The sequence below is a fragment of the Panthera leo genome, chromosome A3 (genome assembly GCF_018350215.1).
Source record: "Panthera leo isolate Ple1 chromosome A3, P.leo_Ple1_pat1.1, whole genome shotgun sequence".
Lineage (NCBI taxonomy): Eukaryota > Metazoa > Chordata > Mammalia > Carnivora > Felidae > Panthera > Panthera leo.
Window position 1 is genome coordinate 25,794,026 of NC_056681.1, and position 27,774 is coordinate 25,821,799.

The window sequence follows — 27,774 nt, forward strand, 5'->3', positions numbered from 1 at the left end:
ACTGCAGGGAAATTGGAATCTTTTATTGAAAGTGTAAAGTATGCGGTGTGGAGTCTGGCATGGAGTCCAAAAGGCCTCAGTCCTCCAGGTGACCTCCTTCCCCCTGTGGGTGCTGACTGTAAGGTTAACCGTGGGTGGGACTGTTTGCCCACAGGGCCAATGGCTGGTTCCTTTTTTGGGTGGGGGCATGTGGGAAGAGGGTTGCAGGGCTGGGGAAGGACTGTCATAGGGGGCTGAAGGGACTCGGGGCCAGGGTCTGTGTTAGTCAGAGCCTTTCCAGGGCTGGTTCTGGCTTCTTCCAGGGCTTCGGCAGCATCTCTGCTTCTGTTGTTCAGGCACTCAGCACCAGAAGGTCCTTGGAGAACAGAAGAGAGAATCCAGTTAATGGATGAGATGACTTCTGCCTGCAGCCTAGTAGTCACCTGCCTTTGGATTGGGCAAGTCACATTTCTGGGAAGGAGCAGTTCTGAAGAGAGGAGACAATTGGGGGCAAGGGGTCTGAAGATCACCCTGGCCATGTCATTGGCTTGCCCTGTACAGGGGAATATTGGGCAAGACACTTCCCTCCCCACCCCTCATCTCTTTCTTCTCCCAGATAAGAGAAGCAGGCCTGGGCCTTTGTCCATGCTCTCCCCAAATCCAATTTCCACAACTAAAAATATCTACAACAAAGTAAATAATAGGTTTAACCCACAGAACAAAATAAATACCCATGAGTCTGTACTGATATAAATTATTGGATCAATAAATAAATGGTGAGCAGGGATGGTTCTTCCTCGTAGGAGATTTCTACCTAATAAATGTGAAAGGAGTTATAGAGTCTCCATTGGGCAAACACTGCACTAAAAACTGTTGCAGACAAGAACCATTAAAGAATGTTAAAATGAGTGGCAGAAAGCATGATGAGAAGTAGGATATTTGGGTCATCTCCAAGTATCTCCTTGTGAGATATTTATTAGTTACAATGGGAAAAATCGTAACTTAACAGTGGGGAAACTGGCAGGAACCACCTTAACCACATGATCAAAGTCAATATCCCTGGGAAGAAGGCGTTGACATTGTGTGCCCCTGATACGGTGCACTGAGAAGGCACACAGCATCGCTTCAGTGGTGTTCTTGCCAAAAATACATAACCTCAATCTAATCATGAGAAAACATCTGTCAAATCCAAATTGTAGGGCACCCCACACAACGGGCCAGACTCATCAGAAATGTCAAGGTCATAAAACACAAGGGAAAATTTAGCAACTGTCACACATTGGAGGACGCTGTCGCAGATTTGGACTGATGACCAAATGCAAAGTGGGATCCTGGATCCTAAACCAGACAAAGGACATCAGTGGGAAAACTGTCAAGGAAGGCCTGTAGATCAGTTAATAGTTTTGTATCAGTGTGAACTTCCTGGTTTTGATCATTATACTCTGGGTATATAAGATGGCAACATTAGGGGAAACTGAGTGAAGAGTGTTCTAGTGCTCTGTGTACTATTTTTTCAACTCTTCTGTAAGTCTAAAATTGTTTGAAAATGAAAAATTAGGGGCGCCTTGGTGGCTCAGTTGTTAAGCATCTGACTTTGGCTCAGGTCATGATCTCACAGTTGGTGAGTTCAAGTCCCACATCGGGTGAGCTCAAGCCCTGCTTTGGGTGAACACGAGCCCACTTCAGGTAAAAGATGAACCCTGCTTCGGGTGATCCCTGCTTCTCTCTGTCTCTCTCTCTCTCTCCCCTTCTGGGATTCTTCCTCTCTCTGCCCCTTGCTCACTTGCGCCCCCCCCCCAACAACAAAAAAAGAAAATGAAAAATTAAAATACATGGCTAGACCCATATAATAATAACAAGAAGAAAGAGGAAGAGGAAGAAGGAGGAGAAGAGAAGGAGAAGAATTAGCTACTATTTACAGAGGTTGTACGAGACCAAGACTGGACTGGGTCTTTAAATCAGTGGTTCTGCTACTAGGAATTTATCCAAGGGATACAGGAGGGATACATAGAGGGAGAGAGAATCTTGAGCAGGCTCTCCCTCTCCCTCTGCCCCTCACCCCTGCTCACATGCAGGAGCTCTAAATAAATAAATAAATAAAATGCTGTATCTCATTTAATCTCTCATCACAAACCCTATGAAAGGGGCATTACCGTCCCCATTTTCAGATGAGGAAACTGAGGCTCAGGGCAGCACCGAGGCCCTCCAGGAGCTCAAGAGATGGGACCAGGACACGCACCACTGAGGACCATCCCAGCGCCTACATCTGACCTCTGTCCGCACTGTCCCTTCAAGGTCACTGCCCGCCTCCTTTGCTCTCCTGAGGTGGTGGTGGGGGCCACCCCTGGGCTGAGACCCAAGCCCAACAGGTGTGTGAGGAGCTGGGCTCTCTGCACGCTGCTGGAGGCGGTGTGGACGGGGCCATCTTTTGAAAAGGAAATGGTTGTTCTGGGGGAAAAGCCCATTGTTTCCATTTCTGGAAGTGTGTTCTGAGGAGCATACTGAATCCCAGACCCAGAAACACCTTTGTGCACCACGATCTTTATTACAATGAGGACACTGAGGATGATGGACCCTTCTAGACTCCTCACTGTGTGCCAGGGGCTGTTTAAGGCACTTTACACGTAGAATCTCACTTTATTCTAAAAGTAGCCCTATAGTTAGGTACTATGGTTAGCCCCTTTTTACAGAGGAGAAAACAGGCTCAGAGAAGTTAAGTAACTTATCTGGAGTCATCCAGCAGGATACTGGCAGAGGCAGGATTTGAACCCAGGCTGTTGGGTTCTAGCATCCTCATTCTTTAATGCTACTGCCCTACTGATCAAAATTGTGTTTAAAAATAAAACTCCAGAAAGACTGGGATGAAACAGCGAAATGCTCTAAATGTTCATTTCTAGGTTGCAAATATGTCTAAGAGGATAAACAGGTGTTTGTTTAATCTTTTCTGTATTTTCCAAATTGCAGATAATGAGCATATGCGGTTTTTATAGTGGAAAAAGACCCCCTGCATTTGAATTTCAAGGCAACTGCCATGATTATAATTAGCAATTACTTCAGGAATATTTATCCAAAGGCCCATCTTCCCACTGGCTGGGCGAGCTTTGCAAGGGTCAGGGTTGTACATTTTGCTCACTGCTGTATTCCCAGCCCCTTGCACATTATTTGGCACTCAGAAGGTGCTCAGTAAAAGTTTTTCCAATGAACTACATCACACTTCCACTTTGGGTGAGCCCCTTACTGCTCTGAGCCTCAGTATTCCCATCTGCGAGATGGAGGCAAGGACGTCTGCCATGAGGACGAAATGAGATGGTGGGTTGGAAAACTTTATTTAAGGGTTCTTAAGCTTGGTGTCCTGTTCCCCCAGCCCCGCCCTTTGAGGAAACAAGCCCCTCTTGCCCCACCCTTCACCTCCCTTCTCTTCCTCCTCCCAATTCCTGGGCATGGAGCGGAGAGCGAAAAGAGCTCTTCCTCCCTTACCTCCAAGACGTCGATGTCTGCATTGCTGAAATCGATGTTGAGGATTTTGGGGAGAGGGACGCCAGAGCCCAGCACGGCTGTGAAAAGAGACAACAACAAAACGGTCAGGCACAGTCAGCGTGGCTAAGACGTGTCAGCCACACAGGAGGCTACCAATATTTTCAAGGAAACTAGCCATTTCTCCTCCATCTCTAGGCCTTTGTCCTTGTAGATGCTCCCACCTAGAGCACACTCCCTCACCCTTGACTGCCTGCCAGGTTCTGAGCCTTCCCCGGGACTGTTTGGATGTCATGCCCTCTATGAGATTTCCTCCACCCCAGGCCGAGCAACCTTGGGCTCCTGCCTCTCCCTCGAACTGCCCCCCCACCATTATTGAAATCACAGAATGTTAATTCTCTGCTTCCACATCTGTCACCTCTACCCGTCTTGTGAGTTTCTTGCAGGCAAGGACTGTGTCCCCGGTGTCACCCAGCCCTGGGCTGGGCACAGAGGAGTGGACAGATGTTTGCTGAATGGAGGTATGGAAGGATACACATGGGGCCCCAACAAGTGACTGCCATGGGATGTGCTGTTTGCTTTTAGATTGGCAGAACTGAAGTAGATTCATACTGATTCATGTTCTGGGAAGGAAGGAAGGAAGGAAGGAAGGAAGGAAGGAAGGAAGGAAGGAGAGAAGGAAGGAAGGGAGGAAGGAAGGGAGGAGAGAAGGAAGGAAGGAGAGAAGGAAGGAAGGAAGGAAGGAGAGAAGGAAGGAAGGAAGGAAGGAGAGAAGGAAGGAAGGAAGGAAGGGAGGAAGGAAGGGAGGAGAGAAGGAAGGAAGGAAAGAAGGAAGGAAGGAAGGAAGGGAGGAAGGAAGGGAGGAGATAAGGAAGGAAGGAGAGAAGGAAGGAAGGAAAGGAAGAAGGAAGGAAGGGAGGAGAGAAGGAAGTAAGGGAGGAAGGAAGGGAGGAGAGAAGGAAGGAAGGAAGGAAGGAAGGAGAGAAGGAAGGAAGGAAGGGAGAGAAGGAAGGGAGGAGAGAAGGAAGGAAGGAGAGAAGGAAGGAAGGAGAGAAGGAAGGAAGGAGAGAAGGAAGGAAGGAGAGAAGGAAAGAAGGAAGGGAGGAAGGAAGGGAGGAGAGAAGGAAGGAAGGAGAGAAGGAAGGAAGGAAGGGAGGAAGGAAGGGAGGAGAGAAGGAAGGAAGGAAGGGAGGAAGGAAGGAAAGGAAGAAGGAAGGAAGGGAGGAAAGAACATAAGAAGGAAGAGAGGGATGAAAAGACAAGTGAAGGAATCTGGATTAAATGAAGTCAAACAGATTTTCTGCCTCCAGCAGGACTTTTCAGAGAGCAAGGGACATTGTAAACCTACCCCAGAGTAGTATATTCAGAATTTCCCAAACTTGCTTGGCGCCACGGAACCCTTTCCTTAAGAGTATCTTATGGGACGAATTTTTTCACGGAACCCACTTTCAGAATCCTGGCCCTTCTCCAATCTCTCACTTTTGAGAATGGCAAATTGCATTACAGCGAGACCAAGGGGCCTGCTGCCCAGTTCACACCACCTCTTAGTGACCAAGCCAGGGTGAGAGTCTCCACCTTTTGCCTCACAGGTCAGCCCAGCCCAGCCTAGCTCCTGACATCGTCCTCTCCCGCTGGCGAACGTGCCTGGCCTTGGTGACCAGGGCTTTTCTGTGATTGAGATTTGGCCTCCTCTGGTGACAGTTTTCGGGATAAAGGTCCATCTGACATCAAGAGCACCCCCAACGAACCCTCGCTGGTAGAGCTCACAGCAGCCCCTCTCTGTCCTCTTCTCCATGATGCAGAAGCAGGGAGAGGGAGGGTGCGGCCAGACCGGCGGAGGCCTTGGGGGCGAGGTTTCCAGTTAAAACGGGGTTCAGCTACCCCAGCCTCCAGTGGCCCTGCAGGTCAGGTGGCTTCCTGATAACATCCTTGAGGCACCACAGAGAGGGGGAATCATGCTCAGTCCCTTCTTTTTATGAAGTTGGGCAAGAAAACCCTCTCATGATAATGTGGCTGCCAAGGGGGCGGATTCTGGGTTAGGAGGCTGGGGAGATCAGTAAGAGCAACTTTAGCTTTATCTGTACTGATGAAACTTTCTACAACAATAATGTATTCACACTGTCTCTGCATGTAAAATTAAATACGTGATATCAAAGATAAAAAAACCACAAAACACAAAACACAAAAAACAAAAACAAAAATCAATCAGGGACATAACAATATCAATATACCTAATAATACTAAACTATATACCTAAAAATGATTAAGAAGGTAAATCTCACATTATGGGTATTTTACCATGACTAAAAATAAACCTCAAAGATTACAGGAAATATCTTATGCCATATATATTTTTTTAATGGAGAAAAAAGAGTTTAATAGGAAATATAACCAGGGGTCGAGACTAATTGCCTCTGGGAGGTGAGATTTTACCTTTTATTTATTATTTATTTATTAAAAAAATTTTTTTTTAACGTTTATTTATTTTTGAGACAGAGAGAGACAGAGCATGAACAGGGGAGGGGCAGAGAGAGAGGGAGACACAGAATCTGAAACAGGCTCCAGGCTCTGAGCTGTCAGCAGAGCCTGATGTGGGGCTCGAACTCACGGACCGTGAGATCATGACCTGAGCCGAAGTCGGACACTTAACCGACGAAGCCACCCAGGAGCTCCGAGATTTTACCTTTTAAACTGTTCAGGACTTTCTAAAACTTACACACATATAATTTTCATGTGTGATCAGAATTTTACATGGATAATCAGAAAAATCAGCCAAATAAGTGAAGAAGAAGGAAAGGGAGGAGGAAGAGGAGGAGGAGGGGGAGGAGAAGGAGGAGGAGAAGGAGAGAAAAAGGAGGAGAAGGAGGAGAAGGAGAGAAGAAGGCAGCAGAAGCAGCAAATATGGAAGTTGATGCACCCTTGGGGCAACATTTGCACTCAGAGGGTTAAATAAATAAGCTTAGAATGAAGTTCTCAGGAATACGGTTGAGGTAGAATGGCTGTGTGTCAAACATGCCCGACGAACCAGCAGCCACCAGGTCCCCAAGCCACCCCCCACCCCCGCGGAGGCACAGGCACCGCTCTCACCGTTCATGGCGGGCAGAAACGCCAGGTCGAAGATCTTCCCCACCAGCACCTCCAAGAGGCCAACCTGCAGGGAAAGGATGAGAACTCAACCCAGGCAGTGGTTCGCTCAGATCCCGGGGGCCCCTTGAGGCTCTGCCTTGTGGCCGGAAGGCGCAGAGCTGCTCTGGGAGAATCTGGGAGCTGCCGTGACTTTAGAACCACCTAGGTGGACAGCCGCAAGGCGCATCTGTGCACCTGCTCTCGGTGTAGTTGGGGAGACTGAGGCCCAGAGCAGGGCAAGCACCGGTCCCAGGCTCATGGTGAGGCAGGGACTGGGGGAGGCCCGGAGCACTGGTCTACCGTGGCTCGCTCTGCAGCCACCCTGGTGTCATGGAAGGCCCTCGGGCTGTGTAGCCAACACTCTGGGGTTCCATCCCAGCTCAGTCTCCGTGGGCCTCTGAGAAGTCTCTCTCACCTCTCTAACCCTCAGTTTCCTCAGCTGTAAAATGGGCCAGCAAGCCCAGCCTGCAAGGATGCGGCGAGGATCACAGGCAGATCAGGTAAAATACCTGGCCTTGAGACTTCTCATGTGTGCACGCTCTTGACTTCTCTAAGCCCTGGTTTCCACAGCTGAAGATAGGAGTGAATACTCCTTTCTCATACAGCGGTTGTAAAAGCCGAATGTAAACTCCTCCACGTAAAGTCCCCGCCTTACTGTAGAACCTCATGGTGTGGCCTCGACAAGAGCACGGGACTTTCATCCCAGCGCTGTGACCTTGGGCAAGCCCCCCAGCTTCTCTGCATTGGGCTGCCTTATCTGGAAAACGGGCTAATAGCTCTACCCAAATCATAAGTTTGTTGTGAGGATTAAACGAGAGAAATTTGGTTAAAAAAAAAAAGAAGAAGCAGCTTAATTTGGTGCCAGTCTCTGTGGCCCCAGAAATAGTCTCTAATTTCACACTGTGCGAGCTTCTTTTCTTCTCGGAGTCCAGAGATGCCAGTTCTGGTCCCAGCTGTGCCCCAGGCAGCTGTGAGGCACGTCGCTGCCCAGCCCTGGGCCCCAGCTTCTCCATCTATAAAATGCGGCTGGTGACACCAGCAACATGGGTTGTGGAGGCTGGGGGTGGAAAAACCCAAAAATGGGCAACACGGTAGGTATTTGACTCTCTCTGTGCACATGGAAGTCTCACCACGACTGTTCTAGAAAGCAAACATCTGTTGTCAATTTGTAAAAGAGAAGAGGGGCATTTCTGGAGACTCTTGGTGGTGCGGGGGGACCCAAGAATAAACAGATGAAATGGGACCCACCCCTAGAATCTGAGCTTCTCCGGTTAGAAAGGCAGAATTTCAGAACGTGGTGGTAAAGGGGTGGTTAGAAACATATCCGGGACTGTTTGTTTTACAGATGAGGAAACTGAGGCTCAGAGTGGGTTGGTATTGCCCAAAGTCACATAGGAGTCAGTGGCAAAGCCAAGCCTCCAGATCCAGAAAGGAAGGGGTCCTGGGATGTGGCTGTCCCTACCGCCCCCCTGCTTCAGAGCAGAGGGATTTGGGCTAGGTTGCCTCCATTAGAGCAGGTGGTTTAAAATGGGACAGCCTTGGGCGCCTGGTTGGCTCAGTTGGTTTGGCATCCAACTTCGACTCAGGTCATGATCTCGCGGTTCATGAGTTCGAGCCCCGCTTCGGGCTCTGTGCTGACACCTCAGAGCCTGGAGCCTGCTTCCAATCCTGTGTCTCCCTCTCTCTGCCCCTCCCCACTGATGCTCTCTCTCTCTCTCTCTCAAAAATAAAAAATAAAAACCATTAAAATGGGACAGCCTCATTGGCAGAGTTGGAGCTGTGAGTGTGTACTCTGCCCCTCACTGGCTTTGGGGCCTCAGTTTCTCCACCTGTAAAGGAGGCCTGGCAGAGATGGTGCCAATGTTTAGGAATTCACAGACTCCCTCGGCCCCCGCTAGCCACGTGGGGACACCGTTCCCAGAATATCTTGCCCTTGAGCTTGCGCTTAGTACTTACATCAAAGTTGCCTACGTTTGAGGTTCTGAGGTTGAGGTGAGTCCTGCCAATAAAGCAAACGACCTGTTAGAAGTGGTGATTGCCTGAGAATCATATGGGATTTATATTCCCATAAACTATCTAAAGCCCCTCCGCGAACATCCTTACAAAGACCTTGCTTGACCCGGGGGGGGGCAGTCAGTAAGAACGACATTGATCTCCGCGTATTGAGCACCAACTATGTATTAGACGTGACGCAGAGGCTTTTATACTCTACACAGGAGCCCCTTAGCGGAGGTTTTGTTTTCCGTGGTCTCAGTGACCCGCACTCAGCTGCAGTCTGGAAGAGATGATCCCCCTTCTGATGTGCTGCCGAAGGTCAGTGGTAGCCTAATGCTACATCACAGTGCCTACATCATTCACCCGGCTTCATTCATCTCGGCACCTAGGCATTTTATCGTCTCGCATCATCACCAGAAGGCGGGTGAGTACAGCACAGTATTTTGAGAAAGAGAGACGTAAATTTTATTATGGGGTGTTGTTATAATTGTCCTCTTTTATTATGGTTGTTGTTAATCTCTTACCGGGCCTAGTTTATAAATTGAACGTTATCACAGGTAAATTTGTACCGGAAGACCCAGACCCAGTAGAGGTGGGGTTCGGTACCGTCTGCACTTTCAGGCATCTGCTGGGGGTCTTGGAACGTATCCCCTGCGGATAAGGAGGGACTGTCTGTACATAAGGCTCAAATCATAACTGTGACCCCTACTGGCTGTATGTCCTTGGCCAAAGTACTTAGCCTCTCTATGCCTCAGTTTCCTCGTCTGCAAAGTGAGTGGCTGCAAGGACTAAAGGAATCATCCAAGTCAAGCCCGTGCCTGGTACATGGTGCGTGCCATGCACACATAAGCAATCATCCCTACCTCGCCGGATCCTTCCGGCAACCCTGTCTGGGAGTAACCTGAGGCTCCCGGGGTAACTGACCATGGCCACAGAGCTCAGAGGGGAGAGCCCAGGACTCTGCCCTGAGGTGCGTTTTTGGCTGCTGGGCTATTCTGAGGAGGGAGGCTCAAGGCCTGGGTTTGAGGTCCCTGTCTGTGCTGTGAGGGTCTCAGTCTCACTGCACCCGAATCTCACCTGCAAACCCACAGCCCTACCTGCGGCCAGACCAGACTCACCCATGGGGCAAAGCCATTGGGGCCGTAGGGCATCCAGCAGGACAGAAACCAGTGTTTTACTGCCGACTTCCATTCCCTTCCCTCCTTTTCCCTCAGCCCCTCCATCCACAACACCGCAGCTTTTTCCTGCCCTTTAAAGTTTGCCTGGACTGCTCTGGCTGCCCCCAAGCCCCCACTGGCCCCTTCTCATCATCCAGGCCTTAGGTCGGGCATCACCTCCTTAGAAACTCTTGGATGGCTCTGAGTCATGTCTTATTTCGAGTAATTCCCATTGTTGGGCTTGATCAACTGTCATAAGAAGAAAAAGTGATAATGAACGAGGCACACGCTGACAATTTTACACACAGTCTCACTTATCTTGAAGTGGGAATGAGAATAGTACTTACTGCCATAGGCTGAGGTCAAGAATGAAATGAATTGAGACACATTCAGGGCTTAGCTGAATGCCTGGCACTTAGTGTTATTATGAGTCCTATGAGGTAGGGACTATTATCCCCATTTTCAGATGAGAAAGCTGAGTTTCAGAGAGGCAAAGTCACTTGGCCTGTCACACAGCCTGTCAGTGGTCACGTTAGGATCTGAGCTCATATGGCCTGGCTCCAAAGCCTGCACTTGTAACCACGCGATGCAGCTTCAGCTCAGACAGACCTGGGCTGGCCCAGAGCCCCTCTCTGGACCTGCTGTGTGGGCCTGAGTAAGGCAACCCGCCTCTCTAAGCCCTAGTTGTCTCCTCTTTAAGATGGGAGATGCCGCAGGGCCATTGCAAGGCTGAACAAGAGAATGCACATAAATACCTAGTGCAAAGCCTGGCCCAGCATCATCACGGCCGTCATTATTATTATTGATATGGTAGTTGTTGTCGGCAGTAGGTTCCTTCTAGCAAGCTCACGGCATCACCCCCACTGCCTAGCTTGCGCCAGCGGCCTTGGCGGTCACAGCCCATTTTCACCTTTGCAGCCTCTTGGATTTACCCAGCCCTGACAGCCATGCGGGGGGACCTCCGGTGACCTCCCAGATGTCCCTTCAGGAGGTGGCACCAGGCACGGCAGCACCAAGGAGGCCTTTCTGAGCAGCAGGGGCCCGAGTCTGCAACCCCCTTACTTGTCCAGCTTGGCGTCGATCATCAGCTTATCCCCCTCCACGGAAAACATGGCCAAGAGTTCTGTGTCCTGGAGGAAAGAGGGATGAGAATGAAGTGTGGCCACTGGGAGCGCTCTGTGCACCAGGCACTGGCTGGGCGCCGCGTCAGCACTCAGCGTAACACAGGCTGTTCCCCGAGGTCTTGGCCAAACCTCCTTTTACGGGCCGGCCGAGGCCCCCGTAACGCTCACTCGGCCAGATGAAAAAGAAGGTGTGAGAGTGATCCAGGCAGTGGGAAGGGTATGTGCCAAAGCCCTGGGGCAGGAAAGAGGATGGCGTTAGTTGGAAGAGAGAAAGCCGGAGAGCAAGGAGGTAAGAGGGCTGCAGGAGACTGAGTGGGAAGGGGCCAGATCGGGCAGGACCAGAAAAATCAAGGCTGCATCCTGGAGGCACTGGAGAGCCATGGCAGGACTCTGAGCTGGATCATACAGACATTTAGGCTATTGATGGAAAAATTTCCACACAGCAGGGGCTGATCAACAGGGGACTGAATCAGGCACAGCCATGTCCACTCCCTGGGTGAGAACCAGCCCTTTGAATCTGACATCTGATGATGCCCAGAAAGGACCCCCAATACACCATGGCTTGGCATGGTCTAGCTGAGAATACCCACTTCCCGGATTAGAAGTGCTCATTTGGTCTTGAGCCCTGGGAGGAAAGACTGAGAAGACACAGCAGATGGGGCAGAACCCTAAGTGTCTGAATCTTGAGCTTTAACCACCAAGGGGGAAATGGCACTTAACACAGCACATTGCTTCAACAAATAGGTGCTTTACTGAGCACCTACTATGTGTAGCACTCTGTGGCTAGGCTCTGAGGATGCTGTAGTGAATAAGACAAATTACATCTCTGTCCAGAAATAAACTAACAAATGCATTTTATAGTGTCAGGTTAAGGCTACAAACCAAGTAACACAAGAGAGGCAGAGAGAGAGAGAGAGAGAGAAAGAGAGACGCATCCAAGCTCACATAGCTAAAAGTGCTAAAGGTTGAATTTGAATCAGATCATCTGGCCCCAAGTTGGGCTTATAGTCACTACGGTTGGTTTTGTGGGGATCTGAGGGGGTCTGGGGACTCCGGAAGACCACTTGGCGCCCCCTCCCCCCCACTGATACTCACCACATCGATGAGGCAGATGGTGGTCTCAACGTCATTGGGCTGGGAGACCATGACCTCGGAGGTGGCGAACACCCTCACCAGTGCCTTGTCCTTCTGCAGCGTCACTGAAGGCGGGTTCGGTACCTGGATCCTGATGGTGAGTGGGCGGGACTCGGGGTACTGCTGGAACACCTTGCGGGGGGGACACCAGGCCAGAGTGAGTGGGGCCCTGGGTAGCGGGGTCAGCAGCCAACTCTAAACACACGGCACAGGGTGTCACCCTGGGCACCTGCAGCAATGCCCGAGCCCTGCATGCGTGTGAGGGCTCTCACCTGCTGCCGCGTTTGGGGAGGGGGCTGCCCTCTCCGAGCCCCTCACAGGGGGTTGCTACGAGAATTAAATGTGGGGGTGCTGGCAAAGCCTCGAGCTCAATGCCCGATGCATGGAAATGCTCAGAATTTGCGACTGAGCAAGATGGGTTTGTCCGGACATGCATGATCGCATCGAATCATTACAACAAATCCATAGGGTATTATTTTCTCCATGTGACAGAGTTAAAAAACTGAGGTTCAAGCAAATTGTCCAAAGTCAGCAGGCGAGCTGAGATGGCAGCCCAGGGCTGTGTCACTCAGAAGCCCAGGGCCCATCTCCCCTCCTGCTGCCTCTGGACACCCCACCTGGAATGAGGAAGTTTGTATTTTGGGGCACCTCACAGTGAAAACTCAGAGCAAGGCACAGCCTACCTGGGTTTGCAGGGGTCTCTGGAGCCCCCCAGGTGGGAGGAATCTGAGCCTGTTTGCTGTGAATGGACTCCCCAAAAGCTAATGAGCTAAAGGGACGGTTCATCAAAAAGTCAGTTCCCATATGTGCTGAATTACTGCTTTACCAAAAACTTTATTTTAAGGAACATTCTTCTTTCTTTTTTCTTTTTTTTTAAAAAAGACTTTAATCTCTACACCCAGCGTGGGGCTCACATTCATGACCCCCAAGATGAAGAGTTGCATGCTCTTCTGACTGAGCCAGCCAGATGCCCCGAAGGAACACTTTTCTTAAATATACTAAATGGGGGCGCCTGGGTGGCTCAGTCGGTTAGGTGCCCGACTTCAGCTCAGGTCATGATCTTGTGGTTTGTGAGTTCGAGCCCCACGTCGGGCTCTGGGCTGACAGCTCGGAGCCTCGGATTCTGTGTCTCCCTCTCTCTCTCTGCCCCTCCCCCACTCACGCTCTGTCTCTCTCTCCTTCAAAACTAAACATTAAAAAATTTTTTAAAAATATATATTAAATGAATTTAACTATATGGGAAAAACTACAAAGTGACTTTAAAAAGAAATCCATGTAAATGGAAACTTCTCCACAGGCAATGCAGCAGTGTGGATCCTGGAACTAAGAAGATTCTACTCATGTTCTTGAACACATTGTCAAGGTGAAATTCTTTTATTTATTCTTACTTATTTTTAAAAAGTTTTTGTAAAGTTTATTTATTTATTTTGAGAGAGCACAAGCGGGGTAGGAGCAGACAGAGAGGGAGGGAGAGAGAATCCCAAGCAGGCTCCATGCTTTCAGCACAGAGCCCGATGCAGGGCTCAAACTCACGAACGGAGAGATCATGACCTGAGCCAAAATCAAGAGTCAGATGCTTAACTAACCGCATCCGACTGAGCCGCCCAGGCGCCCCAAGGTGAAATTCTTTTAAACAAACTCTTGATCTGTTGGCGAATCTAGTAGATTTAGCCAAATGACCACTGAGCGAATTCACCCTTTGGCAAATTGGCTTTCAACAAATCAATAATGTGGTAACTGGCTTTTCACAAGGGGATTTTGGGGATACCTGGAGGAGCCAACCCCAACATACACGGTCTCCAATAATTAGCAACACCTTCCTTCACAGGGACGCGGAGAGGTTACCTCAAACTCTCCCCACAGCAGCAGGAGACCCAGGATGCACACCCCAGCTCTGATTAAGCCTGGATCTCCGGGGGACACTCTCCCGTGTCTAGCCTGAATCTCCACTGCTGCAGACCCAGAGTCCCATTTCAAGGTCTGAGTCTTTGTGCCAGCACAGCATTTGCCATGTTGTGTGACTTCTCTGAGCCTCTGTTTCCCTGTCTTGAAATGGATTGCTCCCCTTTTCTGGCCCCATGAATGAGGGGGATGATTAAAACCAAATAAAAGAGGGGATTATTAATTTTTTTCATAAACTGTAAAGTGCAGTGGACATAGAAGTGGTCCAGTAAATAAAAGGTCCATTTGATAGAACTCTACCTGCCCCTGGGACCTGCCGCTGTTTTTGACCTCAGATAATGGTGCTATGCCATTCAGCTTCCAACCGCATGAGGGCGATAGTGATCATTTGTTGACTTGGGTCTCCTTTCCTGCTTCTGAAGTCGAACCAGGAGCAGAACAGAACAGGTAGAAAAGAGATGAAAAATGTCTAAAATGGTCGTAGGTTACAGCAATCTTTTGTACCTGCATAGCGCTTACTGTGTAAGAGGCTCTCTGCTGCCAGGTGCAGGTTAACAGGTTTTGGACCAGCGCTGGGACAAGAACTGGGATCGGAAAGGCCTTTGTTCCAACCGTATATAGCTAATAATCTGACAAGAGCACACTTGCCCCCCCTTTTTTTTTTTAAAAAAAAAGACTTTGTTATTATGAACAAGAACAATAATAGTGAACATTTATCAAATGCCTACTCTGTACTTATGTTCAACTCCCAGGTTCACAGCCACATGGTGAAGTGGGCATTGTTAGCCCCATTTCCCAGAGGAGAAAACGGAGGCTCAGAGAGACGTCATTTGCCTATGGTAGTATGGTTGAGACATGCTTAGCTGGAATTCAAGTTCATGTTTGCTCCAAAAATCTGGCTCCTCCCATCTGAGCCACCATGCACCTGCGCGTGTCAGCACCTTTACGTGAACCATCATCACCTTCATCTCCTTCACTCTCCTAGACGAAGGTGTGGAGTAGGAGCTCGCATCCTTTTTTTACCGATGAGGAAGCCAAGGCTCAGAGATGTTAAGACTCTTGCCTGAAGACACACAGCGATGAAGTAGCCAGACGAGGATTAGAAATGTGCAGACCAGTCCACTGCTACAGCTCAGGGTCTTTCCACCTCAACCCTCCATGCCCTCCTGGCATGGGGATTTGGACACCACACCTTTGTCACTGCACTCGGATCACCCCACCCTGGTTGTGGGCGTCTCCCCTTCTGACCCAGTTCCCGGGACACCTAGAAGGAGGGGAGGGCTGAAGACAAGGGGACGCTTCTGCTTTACGTACCTTGGGAATCAGAGCTCCCAGCGTGGACGTGGTGAGAGGAGGAAGTTCTTCAAACTGCAGGGCAAGAAGGGGCATGTGAGTCCCTGAGGCTGCAGGGACAGACAGGAGTTGCTAACACAGTGCTTAAACTCCTACACACCCTCAGGCAACCAGCAGGGGCATCTTCTTCCCTTCAAAGACCTCTTGGGAGGTCCTGCCTGTCCAATGGCAACCCACACACTAATCATGGCAGCCGTTTTGTGGTTAAGGGGACAGGGCCAGCCACTTAAGCTTACTATAGGCATGACTTTATGGGGCAGGAGGTAAGAAAAGACCTGACTCTTTCTTCTCTAGATGTAATTCTTAACTTTTTTTGTTGATTTATTTAATTAATTAATTAATTTATTTATTCATTCATTCAGAGAGAGAGAGAGAAAGAGGCAGAAAGAGAAGGAGAGAGAATCCTAAGCAGGCTCTGCATGCCAGCTTGGAGCCCCACGTGGGCCTTGAACCCACAAATCGTGAGATCATGACCTGAGTCAAAACCAAGAGTCAGATGCTTAACAGACTGAGCCACCCAGGCGTGCCTAAATGTAATTCTTTATCAAAACAAGGTGAACATCGGTGAGTCCATGTGCATAACCCAGTGTCCACTAAATGCATAATTCTGCCATATCCAAAGATCTGCTTTTGAAAACCTCAAATACTAAAAAATGAAAAGTCAGTACCATTTGGCAGAAAGAAATGGCAACTGTGAAAGTAAATGCAATAAAAATGAAACAGTGCCATTATATTCTCCATGGATCTTGTTGTCTGTGGAGGGCTTTGAGGGGGGTGAGTCCTGTTCTCTCTGAGTTACAAAGAGAACACTTAAAAGTACAAGAGAAGATTAACTATATACTAGCACCAAATGGAGACTTCTTGGTGGAATCAAGATGGACATAATTCATACGGTGGTTTTTTGGAGAATAGCTTGTTCTTAGGAGACACACACAAATTTATGGAGTGGGATGTCATGTTTCTAAAAACTTAAATTGTTCAACAATAGCTAGCTAGCTTGCTGATAGATAGGTTAGATAGGTGGATGAATGGAATGATGGAAGGAAGGAAGGAAAGAAGGAAGGGAGGGAGGAAGGAAAGGAGGGAGGAAGGGAGGAAGGAAGGAAGGGAGGGAGGGAGGAAGGGAGGAAGGGAGGAAGGGAGGGAGGGAAGAGGGGAGGAAGGGAGGGAGGAAGGAAGCATGGATGAGTAGGTGGGAGGAAGGGAGGGAGGGAGGGAGGACGGGAGGAAGGGAGGGAGGGAAGAGGGGAGGAAGGGAGGGAGGAAGGAAGCATGGATGAGTAGGTGGGAGGAAGGGAGGGAGGGAGGGAGGAAGGGAGGAAGGGAGGGAGGGAAGAGGGGAGGAAGGGAGGGAGGGAAGAGGGGAGGAAGGGAGGGAGGAAGGAAGCATGGATGAGTAGGTGGGAGGAAGGGAGGGAGGGAGGGAGGGAGGGAGGGAGGGAGGAAGGAAGGAAGGAAAGAAGGAAGGGAGGAAGGGAGGGAGGAAGGAAAGGAGGGAGGAAGGGAGGAAGTAAGGAAGGGAGGGAAGAGGGGAGGAAGGGAGGGAGGAAGGAAGCATGGATGAGTAGGTGGGTAGATCAGTGGGTGAGCAGATGGATGGATCCGTAGACATGAAGCAAATATGGCAAAATATTAACTGGTGAATCTAGGTGAAGGATATTTGGGCACTGATTGTGCTATTTTGTAACTTTTCTGAAGGCTTGACATTTTTAAAAGAAAACGTTTGGAAAGAAAATCATTCTGGAGCATACCTTATTCTTATGTATCTTTTAGTTATTTAGTATCAGTGTTTACCAAGTAAAAGGATCCTAAGCATTTATATTGAGATACATATGTAAGAATATATACTATGATTTTAAAGAAGGAGTGACATAAAATTAAATAGAACTGAATAGAGATCATCATCATATGATTTGATGTTCTTTAATGCCACGCCTATGAATCACCTAAAATCATCTCAGTCACCGTGCTTTGGTAAACACTGACATGACCAATACATGTCTGTGAGTGCGAAATGAGTCAGGGGCGCACTGTCTACTTACTGTTCTCACTTGAAAGCAATTTGCCCAAGGCTGTGGGGACTAGACAGGACCAACGGGGAGCTGTTTGCTGCCCGGCCCAGCCCACCTCCGGATGGGACCATGACTCACCATGCCGTCGGTGATGTCGATATCCAGTGCCCCCTGCTTCTGCAGGAGGGCCAACACTGAGCCCAGGAAGTTGGCAGAAATGGCCAGTTGGGAGTTGGTGTTGTCGCCCATGGGGGGTAATTCTGGCATCTTTTGTCTGGGAGTCATGGCTGGTCGCCCCAGTGGATAGTCAATGAGCTCGCCTCCAGCCTCCCCGACCAGAGTCTGGGGAAGCAGAGAGGAAAGGGGTCACAGGGAGGGTTACAGGGAGATGAGCGGAGGAGGCTGAGACTGGGGTGACGTCCTGGCAGCCTTCCTCGATTAAACCCACTGGGTCTGAGTTACCCTTTTTTTATGGTCCCTGGCTTTTCTTCATTTGTGATGGCATGGAACCTCCTGCAGTTCTCACTTTATGACCACTTACAGCCATGAGCTATCGCCCTTTATTTTAAATACGTGTCCAACATGGATTCTTGCCCCTCCGCCCTGCCAAAAGGAGCTAATTACGTGTCCGCACGGTGCCCATGGCGTATCTACTCCCTGAAGACCAGACCCCTCTCCCTGCTCTACAGATGCTGTGTGGTCTGCCCGTGGGGACTTCTCCGCCTCGTTGAGAGCCACTCCGTCCCTACTGCCCCTGGTCAGTCCCTGCCACCACCTCACTACTCCCACCGTGGCTCCTTCCCACATACTGTTCCCTGACCCACGCTCTTCTCTTATTATGGCCCACTTACTGGCAGGTCTCAGTTTACATGTCACTTCCTCCAGGAAGCCCTTCATGACCTCCCTGGATACAGCCTGACTCCTTGCTATAGTCTCTGATATCCTGGGACCCTCTTGCACAGAACTGATGATCTTTAATTGTGTATTTGTTTGAGTGACTCTTGGATGGCTTAGCCCCTCCAACGGATTGTAAGCTCCATTAAGGCAGAGGTCTTGCCTTGTTCACGGTGCACTCCCAGCCCCAGCACGGAGTCTGGCACACAGCAGGTAACCGACAAACACCTCTTGAATGACTACTGTTTGTGAATAGACTGGGGGGCACGTATATGTGTTCACACGTATCCTGTGTACGTGGCAGCGTGGGGTTCACCCGCAGTTCTGTAGCTGATAGAGCAGTGGGGGAAGCACCCATGTTGGTACAGGCTGGGGGGGAAGAACGTGTGTGTGTGCCCCGTGCACAGGTAGGGGTCAGACTCAGTGGTGTGCTGGAACCCGCTCACGCCAGCTCGGAAGAGCAAAAGCTCCATGCATGTGATATAAAGTTAGTAGCTTGAAACTGGCCATGGTGGGAGTCTTTAGAGCATGGACATCAGCACGGAGGTCACCTTATTATGTCATACAGTGTCTGTGAAGACAGACGGAGTCAATCTACATAAAGCACTTGGAACGTGCCTGCCACGCAGCGAACACTTGGTAAGTGTTGGCTGCGATTGTGTTTCCTGATGTGGCTTCTGGAAGGTCTTCAAGTAATCAGAAGAGGGTCCTGGTCCAACACTGCTTCCCAGACACTGAGTAGAAGCCCATGGGTCTGGCGCTCACACCCTTGCCTGCCTTCCCTTCCCTGAGGCCCCGGCACTCACGTTGAGGTCCAGCTCCAGGAATTCCCCAGTCACGAGCGGGAGGCTGGAGAAGGTATACTGAACACTTCCCAATATCCCCAGAGGAACCAGAGCTGCAGGAAAAGGTGGGGTCATAGGGAGTCCCCTTCATCCTCCCAGATGCCTTCCCTTCTTATGCCCCAAAGGGGGCGGGGCAGCAAGGCTCCAGCTCCAGATGGCAGCATGAAAAGAGCAAGAGTTCTGGGTTCAAATCCCACCTCTGCCTCTTCCTTGCTGTGTGACCTCAGGCAAGACACTGTGTCTCTCTGAACCTCAGTTTCTTCCTCTGTAAAATAGGTTTGTATAACTCCTTGGACTATATTGTGGTGTCTGTGGGATTCTGGATATTGATAAGCTTTGTAAACTGTGGAGTACTGTGACCAGGGAGGAAGTTTTAAGGTTCCACAACGTGGTGCTTAGTTGAAGCTGGCATTTCCCTGACTGCTTATGGCCAACAGCCCCATCCTCTGGGCTCTCCCTCCCTTGTTCCTGGCCACAAAAGGACAGAATTTCACCCGTCTGCAAAAGCCATCCCTAAACTTCCTGGGGTCCCAGAGAGACGGGAGCGCCACCCAAGAGGGCTGCCCTGTATGGCTATAGATACTATGCACCTCACAAGTCAGGTGCCTCCGTTATGTTGCAGTCTATGTGAAAGGAGGTCCCTGCCATCCTGCTGTGCGTGAACCGCACAACCATACGGGGCAGGCTTGCCTCCAGGAATGTTCACTCAGAAATCGTGGACCACGGCTGGTATCGGAGCCTGGTTCTAGGGACCTGAACGGTATTCATGGTGTCTCCTGTTATTCACTCTCCAATCCCTCTGTGGGCTGAAGCTAGCCCCCCATATTAGAGTTGAGGAAACTGGAAGGAGTCTTTCCAAGTCCACACAGCTGTCAGGAAAGAGCCAGGGCTCTGACCAGCCTCACTGTCTCTGTCCAGAAACTTAGCCACCGGGCCAGGTGGGATGCTCCTCCCTCCGGGGGCATGTCTGGCACCAAGAGGGAAGGCCAGGTAGCCTCTCTCCTGTGACATCAGCCATACCGCGCTCTAAGGGCCCGAGAGGGGCCTGGTGCCCCCACCACACTGGACCTTCCTCCCAGACATGCTATGCCCCCCCGGCGCCTTCCCTGGCTGGGCCCAAATCAGGGCTGGAAGACGCTGGCTGAATGAAGCAAAACAGGAAGGACTTACAGTCCACGAGACCCAGCTGGTCGTTGACAAGACCCAGCACCACATCCACAATGGGGCAGAGCTGTGGGGGGAGAGATGGCATGAGGTTCTGGAGCCGGGGCTGGGCGCTGGGGCGCGGGGCGCAAGAATAGCAATGACAATAGCTGCGTTTACTGCCTGCGTGCTCTGTGCCTGGCACTTTCCTCCCCACAGCCCTGTGGGGAAGGCGCTCTCCTGATCCCCATTTTATAGATGGGAAAACCGAGATCAGAGAGGTGATAGGATTGTCACGTGGCTCGGAAGTGCCCGAGCTGGGATTCAAACCAGAACTGTGTGACTCTTAAGCTCCACTTCCTTATCCCGTCACTCATCTGTCCCTCCACATTCGTCAGGGTCCTCCCCAGACCTCCAAGAACAGGCCCCAGCCCTCTGGCTCCTCTGGGTCACCTGCACGCCCGCAGGGATGGAGGCTGGACTGCGCTCCCTCCGTCTGGGGAAAGTCTGTGCTCCTTGCTCCCCATCCCAGGATAGGTTCTTACCAAGTCAGGGAGGACGTTGGCCAGGACTCGGTTCACTAAGTTGTCCACGAGGTTGGGGAGAAGCCTGAGGAAAGAGGAGTGGGGGAGGAGGAGGGAGCTCACCAAGCTTGTCCATGCAGCGTCCTGAGCCAGGCCCTGGGCAGCGAGAACCCCTGAGTGCTGGAAAATTGTGCCGAAAGCCAGACAGACAATGTACATTCACCACAGACCTGGCCGGAAAGGCTGCCCAGGCAAATTGCTTGGCTTTTCATTCACTCATTCACTCATCCATCCATCCATCCATCTGTTCATTCAACAGATGCTCCTTGAACTCTGCACTGGGCTAGGCCCAGGCTGGGATGCTCCTGTGTGCAGAAGTCACTCCCTCCTGCTCATCTGCCCCTCTAGCGGGCTGTTTGCTGCAGGAAAACGAACATATTCCTCTGTCCAAGCACCCAGCACAGTACGTGCTCGATAAATGTGTGTGGAAGGGAGGGGAGGAGAAATACTGGCCGACAAAATGTGCTCATGGGGTCCACAGGAGACAACGAGCTGTGGCTGTTGAAAGTCTGGGAGATGGGATTGGTTCTACAGACAAGGAAACAGCTCTGGAGAAGTGGTCCAAGTGCATCATCCAGCTGTAAACAAACCGTCCTAACCAGTTGGTTAAGGGGGGAAAGAGATCATAGTATTGATGCATAGGCAAGACACATAGATGGACAGACAGACAGACTTGTAGGGCAAGGGTTTATTTCCCGAGGCCCCGCAGTGATGAGAAGGTGAGCGAAACATGGTCATCCTCACGCAGTGTCACTGATAGCTTGGCCCCTTAAAAATCCGCCCCTCTGTCCCCACTGAACACTGCCCTGCCTGCACCCTCCCAGCTTGTGTCCAACGCTTGCCAGCTTGACAGAGCAAAGCGTTTCTTGAGATCATGTCCTAATTAGAACATTTCTGTACACGTTTTGGTCTCCTTCTTAGGTGGATTCACAGCTTAAGGGACCTTGTGTTGGTTCCAATGCTCTGTGGATGATAAGGCCCTTGAGAATTTATCCATGCATGGGTGCATGCATGCGTGTGTGTGCATATGTGTGTGTGGGGGGGTAATTTGAATTTAATCTATGTCCATTCAGGGCACAGACTGTTGTCTCCTTCTGAGAAATTATCCAACAGATACATCGGCCCATGTTTAAAATGTACATAATTCACTGTAACCTATTCGTCAGAGCAGAAGATTAGACAAATTGCAATGTCCCCACACCAGGGGACTGGACGAATACATGATGGCTCATCCGGACAACGGAGTACCACACAGCTGTAAAAAAGTTAAACAAAAAGGAAGCTCTCGATGTCCAAATACAGGAAAATCTCCAAATAGAGTAAATGAAAAAGTGCAAGATGATGTTTATAGTATGTGTCCACTTGTGTTAAAAGGAGGGTGGGGAATGAGACTCTATGTTCATGTTTGCTTCATTTGTAGAAAAGAATTGGAAGGAGAATCAAGAAACAAGCACAGTGAGCTTGTGGGGGGGGGGGGAGCGGGGAGATGGGAGACAGGGTGAGAGGGGGCTCTCCAGTCTGTGCCTTTGTATTTTTTTTTATATCTTTGAACCATGTGCTACCAAAAATATTTCCTAGAAAATTAAAAAAATCTGTGAGGTTTTAGGACGCCTGGGTGGCTCAGTCGAATAAGCATCCAGCTCTTGATTTTGGCTCAGGTCATGACCTCGCGGTTCATGGGTTCAAGCATCGCACCCTCTCACTCACAATAAATAAATAAACTTAAAAAATCAATCTTTGAGGTTTCTGGGTGCTTCTCTCCCCTCCTCTTCTCACCAAAATATCAGGGGCCAATTTTCTCTGTCCTTACCCACTCTAGAGCAGAAACAAAGACTCAGAGAAGCTCACATGAATCAGAAATTCTTGGGGTCAAGTCGTACAGTGAGGTTATCTGCTCCCAAAGTCTAGATAAGATGAGCACTGGAGTGACAGGGGCAAAGAGATTGATAAGACAGGAGGGGGAGGAGCAGGCAGCCAGAGGCCTCAATGGGAGAAGCCAAAGACACCTTTCCCATGATGAAGGCCAGGGAGGGAGGAGAAAGGGGCTCAGCTCTGAGCTGCTCTGGTGTGCCCTCATCCAAGACCATCACCTGGAGGCAGCGTACCCCTCAATACACACACACTTGGAACCTCTCTGGTTGTGTTGGCCATTTTGTGGGGAGGATATGATAGAAAAAACCCAACCCCTAACCAAGGTTGCATTGGATAGAACCAACTGGGAAACTTCCCCATGAGTTGGGGCTCCAAGGGACAGAAAATTCCTGCTAGACATATATTCAGAAAACTCTTAAAATTTTTTTTTAATTTTTATTCATTTTTGAGAGAGAGAGAGAGAAAATGAGCGGGGGAGGGGCAGAGAGAGAGACAGAGGGAGACACAGAATCTGAAGTAGGCTCTAGTCTCTGAGCTGTCAGCACCGAGCTGATGTGGGGCTCGAACCCCCAAACTGCGAGATCATGACCTGAGCTGAAGTCGGATGCTTAAACCAACTGAGCCACCCAGGCGCCCCAGAAAACTCTTTTTCAAAATATTTATTTATTTTTAGAGGGGAGAAAGGGCAGAGAAAGGGAGAGGAAGCATCCCAAGCAGGCTCTGCACTGTCAGCACAGAGCCCAACACGGGGCTCGAAGCCACAAACCGTGAGATCATGAGGTGAGCCGAAATCTAGAGTTGGAGGTGTAATCAGCTGAGCCACCCAGGCGCCCCTCTTCAGAAAACTTAAAATGTGCCAGGTTCTGTACTGTTTTGCATTCGTTATCTCCATTCCAAAGGGAAAGAGAATTAGCCCATTTCACAGACACAGCAAGTGGAGCTCAGATTCAGAGGGCAACAGAATTGCTCAAAGTCACACAGCAAGGAATCGTGGAGGTTGAACTGCAGGCTGCTTCTAGAGCCTCTGCTCCTGACCACATGGTTTATCAAAGATAGACCGCTCCACCGTCCACCGAGGTACTCCACTGCCCACCGGTACTCACCCTCGAAGCAGCTTGACTTTGATACCCCCCAGGAGGGTGTCACATCGCTCTACAACTAGCCGAGGGTAGCCTGTGCGGTCCATGGTCAGCCGGACCTTGGCCGTGATGTTCACTTCCACCGCGATGTCCAGGAAGCCAATGAGACTAGAGGAGGTCGTGGGGCCAGGGAGACGGCTAGTCAACCTCAGCCTCCAGGCCTCCAGCCTCATTCAGTTCTACCCAGCACCTTGCACCTTGGGCTGTCTTTGCTGTCCCGCCCCTTGCTGTCGTGCATCTATTCTGCACCTTGCTCATCTCTAGGGGTCCCAAACCAGAAGGCTTCCCAGGTCCCTCTACATCCATGAACAAATCCATCTTCCACTTAGTCAATGAGAGAGCCTCAAAGGCTGGGAACAGGAGTCAATAAATGAACTCTACACATAAATTCTGGTTTTCAAAGTGACTACCCACTGACCTAGCCTTATAGACAGGACCTCGTCCCATGGGGAGAAATCAGCACAAAAGTCCACTCTCTAAAGTCCTCCGCTAAGCACCTACTTTGTGGCGGGCACTATCAGGGAGACATTTTCTTGCTTTCCCTCCCTTGCGGCCACAGCCACCTGGAAAAGGGCATGTCACTATGTCCGTGGCAGGTGAAGACACTAAGACTTGGTGACATTAGGGGCTGACCAGAGGTCACACAGCTTGTAATAGAGTCAGGATTCAAAGCCAGGCTGTCACCTGTCTCTAGCCTCCCAGATCTTAACACCCATGCAGGCTACCTTCACTGCTGACCGGGACCGGAAGATGGCCTGAGCCCAAGGGTATAAGCCAGGTGCCGGTAACACATTCGGTGTTAGTATTCCTCACATTACGGACAAAGAGGCTGGGGTGCAGACAGGGGAAATGACCTGCTCAAGATCTTTCATCCAGGACCTCGGGTGGTGGGGACCCCTCCAGGGCTGAGGGTACACACCTCTTCCCATTGATGGCCACGCGGGTGTACAAGCTCAGGTAGATGCCCACACCAGGCAGGAGCCGCACGGACACTCGGGGGAGGGTCAGCTCCACGATGCGCAGCCTGCATAGGACCCAGGCTGGTGAGATGGTCATCCCCGGAGTCTGCCACGCTTCACTGGGGGTGCCCTGTGTCATACACCCCCTTCTCTGTGCCACATTCATTCCCCCTAACTCTAAAGAGACCTGAGGTTTGTGGATAGAACTTGGAAAACACAGAGAAGTGACAGGGAAAAAATGCCATGACCCACACTCTCATTGCCTAGAGGCCCACTGTTTACATTTCCTTGTATTTCCTTTGAATTTTTTTCTTGTAAAGATGCCATTCTCCCTGCTTATCCTTGCCCTTCTTTTCCTGGTTCCTTCCTACAAATTCTCTGCTTCAGTTTAAGACCCTCTTCCTCCAGGAAGCCTTCCCTGACCTCCCCCACTATACACATCCTTATTTCTCCATGAGCTGCTAACCAGTGTTATAACTGCATGATTATTTTCAGGCGTCTTTATCAAAGCCCATATACCCCATCGGCCTGCAAGCTCTGTGAGGACTAAAGATGTATCTTTTCTTGGCTAACCATGTGTCCTTGTCCCCAGTGCCAACACAGTGGCCTGCACATAGGAGACGTGCTCAGTATTTGTTGAATTAAATAGTGACTATGAGAATATGAGAAGGAGACTGGGCATAGCTGAAATTATATGTGTGTAGTTTTAAATCCTTGCACATTTTCTACTTTAACTATGATGATGACCATTCTGTAGCTGAGGAAATTGAGACTCAGAGAGATGAAAACAATGGCCCAAAGTCACACACATACATAAAAAGGTGAGCTGTGACTCAAATTCAGGGCTGTTTAGTGACTAGACCCAAAGCCACACAACTTGGGACTCTCAAGATGTCCAGTCCTGAGGCCAAGTCTTGAAGTGCATGGGGCTCTGAAGACTGTCACCCCTCCAACTCTAGGCCCCTGGGATGATCACCATGTTTGTTAAGTTCATCGTTTGGGCTTGATAGGGAGAGCCTGGCCCCTCCTTACCCGGTGATGCCCTGCACGGTGCTGAGGATGCCGCCCTCGCCAAGCACGCCCAGGACTCCACCTCCTCCGAGAAGTCCTCCATCACCAAGGAGACCACCTCCTCCGAGCAGACCACCTTGGCCCGACAGGATGCCATCGGCTGCCAGCATGCCCCCAGTGCCCAGCAAACCACCTGGGCCCAGCGCCCCAGTGGCTACACCGGGTGGTATCTCTCCGGGCCGCAGCTCCCTCCGGTGAAGCCTGCCCACGGCTGCCGCACCTTCGGCCGACCTGTACTGCCCACGGCCCCTGTGGCCGCCATATGCATTGTCAGCATTGCGGTAGTCACCTTTTCGGAGGTCCCTGATGCTTCCATCTGACTCAAGGATCTCACCGTATCTGTATTTGCCCCCCAGCTGGGCAGTGTTGTCATTGGTCTCGATGTGACCATACTTGTAATTACCGCCAAGCTGCTTGCCATTGGTATATTTGGGGGGGCGCTCTCGAACATGGAAATCGTTGTAGGGAATGCCACCGACACCTCGGGGAATTCAACGCGTCTGTAGTCATCGTAATGGTGTTGGCCACCACCCAGAAGACCACCACCGCCACCCAAGAGACCACCACCACTGCCACCCAAGAGCCCCCCACCACTGCCACCCAAGAGCCCCCCGCCATTGCTGCCTCCGCCACCCAACAGCCCCCCGCCACTGCCACCCAAGAGCCCCCTGCCATTGCTGCCTCCGCCGCCCAACAGCCCCCCACCACTGCCACCCAAGAGCCCCCTGCCATTGCTGCCTCCGCCGCCCAACAGCCCCCCACCACTGCCACCCAAGAGCCCCCCGCCATTGCTGCCTCCGCCACCCAACAGCCCCCCGCCACTGCCACCCAAAAGCCCCCTGCCATTGCTGCCTCCGCCACCCAACAGCCCCCCGCCACTGCCACCCAAAAGCCCCCCGCCATTGCTGCCTCCGCCACCCAATAAGCCTCCCCCAAACCCACCCAACAGGTCACCACCACCCCCTCCGCTCCCACCACCAAGCAGGCCCCCCAGAAGGCCACCGCTCCCACCACCTCCACTTCCACCAAGCAGACCCCCCAGGAGAGGTCCTCCACCATCACCACCAGCTTTACCCATGGGCACCTCTCTCAGGGCTGAGCGGAGAGCATCACTCTGCTGCAGGGTGCCTGAAATGGCTGCAGAGAAGCAAAGGCATTAGTGAGGGCTTCCTCCCCCAGGCGCCACCTCTGGCCCACTCCTTGGCTCTCTGGGCCCCACCTTTCCCACCGGTAGAATGTCAAGGTCGAATGGGAAGACTCCCCCAGACCAATCCAGCCCTGACATTCAGGTGGGCTCACTGACTGCTAACCTGGACCTGCTCTTGCTTTAACTAGATTTCAACATCATTCACCGAACCTGGAAAGATTTTCTTCCTTCTACTCCCTTTCAAGTGCTCCACACTTTAGAGCTTATAAACCTGTATGGATGGCATCAGAGCAGGTCTTTGTTTGCCAGATGACAAAAATGAGCTCCCAAGAATTAAAGGGGGGAATAATTACAGCCCCCACATTTGAAGCCTTCAATGTATGTACCAGGAACGGGACGTTTTCAGAAGGCTACCTCGTTCATTCTCAAACCAGTCCTCTATGACGGGGGCCACAATCACATCCATGTTGCAGACGAGAAAACTGAGGCTCAGAGAATTCAAGTTGTGGACTTAAGGTCGGTCAGTATTTGAACCCTGGGAAGGCTGACTCGAGGACCCAAGCTCTTAGTCACTGCTTCTACCGCCTCAGGCATGAAGTCCTCAAAATGGTGTAAGTGTGTAGGGAATGGTAACCAAAAGCAAAAGGGGAATAATTTACCCACCCACCTGACATGAAGAAGGTCCTTGGGACTTCAGAGTTGGCTGGACTGCCCTGCCCACCCCACATCACCCCTGACTGCCGCAGGCCTGGACTCACCATTGCTCAGCACGTCTTTGGTAACCCTGAGGACAGTGTTTGTTTCTGCACGGGTGCCACAGAGAGCTGCCACAGACAGAGCAGCCACGCACCAGGCTGTCCACAT

At 50.8% G+C, this 27,774-nt stretch overlaps 1 protein-coding gene across 1 annotated transcript; it reads right to left on the reverse strand.

Annotated features, from left to right (window-relative positions):
* Nucleotides 1–60: 60 nt before the first annotated feature.
* On the reverse strand, nt 61–27,774 carry BPIFB4 (BPI fold containing family B member 4). The gene is made up of 16 exons (XM_042930129.1): nt 27,669–27,774; nt 26,838–26,900; nt 25,725–26,244; nt 24,653–24,757; nt 23,698–23,841; nt 20,684–20,747; nt 20,166–20,226; nt 18,957–19,048; nt 17,395–17,598; nt 15,206–15,259; nt 11,951–12,121; nt 10,794–10,861; nt 8,536–8,578; nt 6,541–6,604; nt 3,457–3,533; nt 61–355 (listed from the first exon to the last, which is right to left on the reverse strand). Exons 1-16 carry the CDS (start codon nt 27,772–27,774, stop codon nt 332–334), a joined length of 1,860 nt encoding a protein of 619 aa, XP_042786063.1. The 3' UTR covers nt 61–331.